The following is a 7,611-nucleotide window of genomic DNA, read 5'->3' on the forward strand; positions in this document are numbered from 1 at the left end:
TTCCCAAAGAACATGACACACTTAATGCATTTCACTGGACTCCTTTTGTCCTGTTAAATCTTTTTTCCTTACACAGGAGCCTGAATCCCAATAAGGCTTTGTACTGAAATCTCTTCTCTGTTAGTACATGACACATCCTCCAGTTCTTTTCAGTGGCTCTCTCCTTTTATAGTCACTCTTCAGGTAGACCCCACCTTTGCAGCCAGTTTATCTCTGATTTGCTATGGGGAAAATTCAATGAACCTTTCAGCAGAATGACACAAACAATTCCAAAAAGAAGAAACAAAACTTGAGTGATTGATATTTATTCCAACAGAAAAGTTTTTACAAATAATTTACATACAAAAGAGCCACCAACAGAAAGAAAAGAGACATGTGTGGTTTCAACTACTTGCAGTATCGATCAGCTTTCAGTTTGGATCTCCTAGAAGATAAGGGGAGGAAAAAAAAGATGTATTAAAACTGTTGACATATCCATATAACGTATTTGTGAACCAGCCTATATTATGCTGGGTTCATTTATTGTATGTGCATTCAAGTCACCTGTTGACTTATAGCAACCATATGAATGTCATAGGTTTTCTTAACCAAGGAATACCCAAGGTTGTTTTCCATTGGCTTCCTCATAAATATAACCTATGGCACTTAGTTTTCCTAGTGGTCCCCTTTTCTAATACTAGGCAGACTTGCACCTGTTTTAGCTTACAAGATCAGATGGCATCTGGTGCCTTCAGGTTATTTAGGCCTCTGTATATTAGATTACTGAGAAGCAGCATGGTATAGTGGTTTGAATGTAGGACAACTCAGGAGGCCAGGGTTTGAATCCCGGCGCGGCCATATAAACCCAGTGGGTGACCTTTGGCATTGCATCTTTTTCAGCCTCAGAGAATGTCAGTGGCAACCCCCCTCTGAAGAAACTTGCCAAGAAAGCCCCATGAGAGGCCAACATGTGTCACATTTCCCTGTCTAGCCCAAACTTCTGTTGGAGAAATTACATGTATTTCATAAATGGTAGAACTGAGGGAGGAATAAAGGTTGTACTGGCTCCTACAGTGATCACTCTGTGTGGTTACACACATTCAGGGACTAACTATGCCTTTCCTCCCCCCAGAATAACACAACACAAAACTATTATCCAATATTCTCATATGCAGTGAAGTGTACTAATTTGGACAGGTGAAATTCCCACCAAATTTGTGCTGTTTTGGGGTGAAGCTGTGAGAAGAAGAGAAAAAGAGAACATGTTCAATTAATAAGTAAAAAATGGATTAGGAGTCCACCCTCTAGTTATTGCTGTCATAGTTACTATGTGCCATTAACTGGCAATTCTATCTGAAGGGAAAGAGTACCTGTCCAGCAAGGCCTCATGAAAAGTGCCTTCTTTCCTAGCTTTTTTCAGTGCTTTACTGTCTTCTTGGCTTACTTTGAGTTTACGATCTTGAAAACTCTGAAACTTTTTCCTGGAAAGGAAAATACAAATTATAAATATTTTCTGTATAGATGAAAGTGTTCTAATTATTCCTTCTAACAGCAAAATCAGGTGGCTGAAAACCATTGGGATTGGAGCCAAAAAAGGGGAGAATGGACTATTGAAAATCAAGAGGTGGAATTGACATATTTGGATAAACTATGAGGAAAGCAAGAGGACAAAACATTTTTAAAAAAACACACACAAAACAAAATGTCTAATTAACAAACTGTAAGCCGCTCCGATAGTCTTGGCTGAAGAGTGGGGTATAAATAAATATTGTTGTTGTTGTTGTTGTTGTTGTTATTATTATTATTATTAAAACAGAAGGGGGAACACCATCCTCGACAACTGATGACAAATAAGCATGCTACCTCTGGGAACTACAGAAAGTTATGTGTTGATCGGGGAAAATATGTAAAATGTGGGACAGGGGTGGGCTAGGGAACAGTATTGGTTTCTTTGAGCCTCTCACAATTTATAGTATCCTGGAGGCAGGCATGACTGGCTGTATAGAAGCACTTTTTAAAGGTGATGAAAACTCCTGGAACATGGTACTATAGGCCTTGCCCCTTGTCACTATTCTTAAAGAGCTATATTATACAGACTTAAAGATCCATCAAAGCATCATGGAATATGGAAGAGGAGAACAGTATTGTTCACGGTTTTAAAAAAATATAAATCAACATGTTAAGAAAAAATAATGCTACATTTATGGCCTACATCAATGGCAGAGAAGACACAGGGCCAGATGACCATAAAGGGGCGGCTCTGTGCCACCACTTTGAGCGCTGGATTGGGGATGTGGCAACTGCACACCACGGCCCTGATCCGGCATTTTTTGAGCACAAGTATATTATAAAAGCAGGTTTAACTGGCTTTAAAGGAAGAAACGTTTATTCAGACATCAAGACTTAAACCCAAGTGTTCTATGTGGGACACAAGGAGTTATCTGTGCTCCAATATAACTTTTTTTTTTGGCTTTATTTTTTACTATGGTCAAAGAGTCCTCATTACTCACACGTAGTTTATTTCACACTGCTTAACATTTCCTTTGTCTTCTTCTGAAATATCATCTTTTTGCTTCGCTTCTCTTTCTGCACATGTTCTGATCTAATGCAAGAAAAGAGAGGAAAGAAAAGTAAAATCTTAATGAAACAAGAAGGAAACGACTAGAGCGCAAATGGCAGAAAACTTGACTTTTATGCAATAAGACACGGTATAGAGGACATCTTAGTTTCTATAAGGTGGCAATACATGCAGCAAAGAAGGTTTTCTTCTCTGCATGCACTGTATCTGTGGATTCACTTCCAGCTGAGCTGTTCAGAGTGGTGAGAGGCTTAACTCAGGTACCCTCCCCGCCAAACTCACTACTGGAACCTTCAGTAGCTCACTGTGATGCTCTTAACAACTATTTCGCAGATAAAATCTCTTGCATGTGCTGATTTAGATGCTATTATTGGAGCAGAGGCCAACAACAAGGTGGTCCAGCAACTCTGCGAGTGGGATTACACTGAAACAGTTTCAATTTATGAGTACCACTGATGTGGACAAGCTGCTGGGGAAAGTAAAAAAGACAACCTGCTTTCTTGATCCCTGTCCCTCTTGGCAGATTGTCCAGGGAGGAGATGCAATTAGATCTCATATACAACAAATTATTACCACATCTCTCAGGGAGGAAAATTTTGCATCCTTTTTAAAAGAAGCAGTAGTTAGACCACTGCTGAAAAAGCCCTCCCTGGATCCCCTGGACCTTAATAACTACAGACCAGTCTCAAACCTTCCTTTTTTGGGCAAGATGATTGAGAAGGCAGTTGCCCTCCAACTCCAGTCAGTCTTGCATGACATACACTTCCCTGACCCATTTCAAACTGGCTTCAGGACAAGATATGAAGTTGAGACTGCTATGGTCACCTTAGTGGATGATCTTAGCCTCAACAGTTCACAGTCTTCGGGCAGCTGATGAGAAGGTCCTCTGGGTAACAGCTGCCAGTTGGATTCTTACAGGTTTCAGCAACTGCCCCCCAGAGGACCTGAGTGTTTGGGGCGGATTGTATGGGAGAAGGTGATCCTGTAGATAATCTGGACCCAAACCATGTAGGGCTTTAAAGGTCAAAACCAACACTTTGTACTTTGCCCAGAAGTGTGTACTGTACCTGTTGGTGCTTTTAGACCTCTCAGCAACTTTTGATACCACTGACCATGGTATCCTTCTGGAACATCTGGGGGGTGTGTGTTAGGAATTGGAGGCATTGTGTTGCAGTGGTTCCGGTCATACCTCTCAGGCAGGTTCCAGATGGTGGTGCTTGGGGATAGTCGCTCCTCAAAAAAGGACCTATTATATGGCATCCTACAAGGTGCCATTCTATCCCCAATGCTTTTTAACATTTACATGAAACTGCTGGGAGAGATCATCCAGAGGCATAGGGCAGCGTGTTACCAATACGCTGATGACACCCAAATATATTTCTCCATGCCTTCCAAAATAGCCTCAGCTAAAAATAGCATGTCTCCTCTGAATGAATGCCTGGAGGAGGTAATGGACTGGATGAGGAAAAACAAACTGAAACTGAATCCAGACAAAACGGAAGTCCTTGCTATCAAGGGTCTTAATCTGGGAATGGAGGTGAGTTAACCAGTTCTGGATGGGGTTACATTCCCCCTGGAAAACTGTCTGCAGCTTGGGAATTCTCCTGGTACCATCTCTCCAAATGTCAACCCAGGTAGATGCGACAGTCAGGAGTGCTTACTATCAGCTTCGGCTGATACGCTAGCCACGCACCTTCCTAGATCTGGAGGATCTAAAGATAGTGGTGCATGTGCTGGTAACCTCAAGGTTGGATTTCTGCAATGTGCTTTACATTGGGCTACCTTTGTGCCAAGTTCGGAAACTTCAGCCAGATTGGTTACAGGAACATCCAGGCGTGAACATATTACACCCATACTCAAGTCACTCCATTGGATGCCAATTAGTTTCTGGGTAAAGTACAAAGTGTTGGTTTTGACCTTTAAAGCCCTACATAGTTTGGGTCCAGCTCATCTACAGGATCACCTTCTCCTGTACAATCTGCCCCAAACATTGAGGTTCTCTGGGGGGCAGTTACTGCAGCCTGTAAGAATCCGACTGGCAGCCATTACCCAGAGGACCTTCTCATTGGCTGCTCTAAGACTGTGGAACAACCAGCTGGAAGAGATCCCACAGCTAAATCAGCTGTTGGAATATAAAACACATTTGAAGTCCCATCTCTTCCAGCAGGCCTATCCAGGCAGTTTTTAATCATGAATTTTAAACATGCATTTTATATTTAATTATTGTCTTACATATTGTAATACAAATATTGCATAGAGATGCAGCTTAATATGTGCATTTTATGTAATGACTGTTTGAACTATGTTGTAACCTGCCTCAAGCCATGAGGAGAAGCGGGTAAGAAATAAAATTATTATCATTATAATTCTTATTAACCCAATTGGTACCAGTCCCAGCTAGACCAACTGAATCAACTGCGGAATGGTAACCTTCTTCATTACAGCTGATCAAGCCTTATGTAAATTCCCTTGTTTCAGCTGATTAGTGTGAGAGTCAGAATGGCAGAGTGGCTAGAAGGTTGGACTATCACTCTGGAGATGAGGGTTCGATTGCCAGCTTGGCCAAGAAACCCACTGGGTGACCTTGAGCAAATCACACTCTGAGAGGAAGGCAATGGCAAACCTCCTTTGAACAAAATCTTGCCAAGAAAACCTTGCAATAGGTTCAGAAGTCGGAATATGACTTGAAGTCACACAGCAACAAGAAGAACTGAAGTGAGCACGCTCCAAGGGTTGGGGAGAAGTTTTGACTCCCCTGGACCTTTGACAGATTTAATGTTTTAGTCAACAAAAAGTCACCTTAAGTTATTTTCATATGGATTCTGCTGCTGTCTCAGATTGTGACAGGGAAAGAAACAGTGGTTACAGGAGAAAATGGGGTCTTTGGAGTCTTTTTTTGGATGGAAAAAATGCTGAAAACTAGTACAGGGTTGCATGTGAGCTATCCATTTCCAACCTATTCCTGACTGTCACATCAGTTATCCAAGGAGTTACTTTGATAACATCTCATCACAAAGACTTAAAATATGTGCTTTTCACATGTGAACTGGAGTAATAGCATTTTTATATTATACTACCAAACTATCCACCATTAACTTTCAGGGTATACCGTACATGGAGATTGCGCTTGTGTATTACAAGGACTCTTGCAAAGATGATGATGATGAAATGTCATTTACAGTATGAGAAAGCACTGAGATTGGCACTTTTTCCTTGGACATCTAGTTTTCAACATGTGAAACTCCATTATGTAGACATAGCGTGAAATTGAATACTGTCTGTCTGGCAAAAGAACAGAAACTGTTGCAGAATGGAGCCCCAATTGTCCATGGAATCAAACTGCTGCAGTTATGGCATGCTGTGTGGGTTTGTTGAGAAAGGAAAAAATCTTCTTTGTGGAGTCCATTTGCACATGACTAGAATTGAACCAGTCCAAGCTGTGGCCTAAAGAAACATTGTACAAAAAATCCAGCTTGACTCTTGACCACCTTTTTCAGCTGAAATTCAGCTAAAATTGCTGAAGCTCCATAATTCCCTCAAAAACAAAACAAAAAATCAGATCCACAATGCACATCTGTTAAACAGATGGTCTGATTATGCCAGCCTTCCCCAACTCGATGTTTTGTCCTACAGTTATCAAAGACTGCAACCAACATGGCTAGTGGCTATGGATGATGGGAAGTAGAGAGAAAACATTTGCAAGAACTAATGGGATAAAAGTATTGCTAGATGATGATGATGATGATGATTATTACCACCACCAGTTACAGCCATTGATGAAATTGCATGTGGAGGTGTGTTACTGCAAACAGACTGCAAACAGATTACAGACCAATATAAGAACAGCATTGACAGACCATTCAGGTTACCTTAATCATCTCCTCGTTTCCTGCAGTTTTACTTTTGGCTACTATATCACCTTCTTCATTACAGCTGATAAAGCAACTGTTTGCTGCTAACAGAGCCATTTTCCCCTGCATTAAAAAAACCAAACAACATAAAGTCAAATTAGCAGAACTATAATCACATTCTTCTTATAAAAACATTATATAATTTTTACAGATTTGACAAACCCAGAAATTTCAGTTTGAAACCTGAACACACGCACATTGATTTCAAACTCAAAACTTTTCATGAAAGGCACAACACTAGAATTTAAAAATGTAATTCATAATTCAAATCTGCAGTTAATACATTACTGTTAGGTCTGTGTTTTAACAAACTAAATTTATATATATATTGGTATTATTCGGAACCTAAGTTCCCCAGCCTGATATAGCCCATTATTGTCTATCTGGCAGCAGCATCCTAAAAAAGGGGTATGAACTTTTAGCCCTCTGTTTGGCATAAAACTTCCAACAGTCCTATCAAACATGGTCAGTGGTAGAGACCGTGAAAGTTGCAATGAATCCAAATAATTTTGGTGGTCAAATGTTCACCAGTACACCTCTAAGTTTTTGGGAAGGAGTCTATTCACTTGCTATCTGATATTTAACTAAAGATGCTACAGATTGGACCTTATTGCATACAAAGCATGTACTCTACCCCTAAAGCTGTGCTTCTGGCTCCAAAAAATGAGCTATATTTTAAACGCATGAAAGTATGCAATAAAAACAACTTCTGAACAGTTCAAGACACTTGCCTCTTCAAACACTGGCTCCCATTGCTCCCTTGAACCTATTGCATCAGAACGTCCAATAACCAGTCCATCTGAATTAATGCCGAGATATTTGCCATAACCTGATTTCAATGCAATTCTTAAAGGGAGAAAATAATAATGACATTATTAATCAATGAGAGCTTTACTGAAGTTAATGGTTTATAAACTGTGTTATATAAAACAATGCAGTCCTCTGAAAGCTTATTGGATAAGCTTTTCTGTTCACAATGTGAAAACTAGCAATGGAGAGCAAACAGCACAACAGGACATGGGTGGTAGCAATGGAGTGTTTCGTGTGTTCTAGGGTATGCTTGCTGTTTGTATAGAACAAATAGAAATCCAACAAGCCTGGCTCTCCCTTGAACTCACTTTACACTAAAAAGTAAATTATGGC

General features: G+C 40.3%; 1 protein-coding gene across 1 annotated transcript; it reads right to left on the minus strand.

Moving 5' to 3' along the window:
* Positions 1-289: 289 nt before the first annotated feature.
* FRG1 (FSHD region gene 1) lies at positions 290-7,519 on the minus strand. Its single transcript, XM_042466453.1, has 5 exons — positions 7,200-7,519; positions 6,427-6,531; positions 2,490-2,581; positions 1,350-1,460; positions 290-424 (listed from the first exon to the last, which is right to left on the minus strand). Exons 2-5 carry the CDS (start codon positions 6,523-6,525, stop codon positions 388-390), a joined length of 339 nt encoding a protein of 112 aa, XP_042322387.1. The 5' UTR covers positions 6,526-6,531; positions 7,200-7,519; the 3' UTR covers positions 290-387.
* Positions 7,520-7,611: the final 92 nt, after the last annotated feature.

Source organism: Sceloporus undulatus, chromosome 5, assembly GCF_019175285.1.
Source record: "Sceloporus undulatus isolate JIND9_A2432 ecotype Alabama chromosome 5, SceUnd_v1.1, whole genome shotgun sequence".
NCBI lineage: Eukaryota > Metazoa > Chordata > Lepidosauria > Squamata > Phrynosomatidae > Sceloporus > Sceloporus undulatus.

What these genes read in the sequence shown, in the direction of transcription:
- FRG1 (XM_042466453.1), bottom strand. Translation starts at nt 6,525, where the DNA reads ATGGCTCTGTTAGCAGCAAACAGTTGCTTTATCAGCTGTAATGAAGAA. An exon ending in CAGTGTGAAATAAACTACGT is followed by an intron (nt 1,461 to 2,489) that starts GTGAGTAATGAG and finishes TTTCCTTTCCAG; the next exon opens with GAAAAAGTTTCAGAGTTTTC. An exon ending in CATGAGGCCTTGCTGGACAG is followed by an intron (nt 425 to 1,349) that starts GTACTCTTTCCC and finishes CTTATCTTCTAG; the next exon opens with GAGATCCAAACTGAAAGCTG.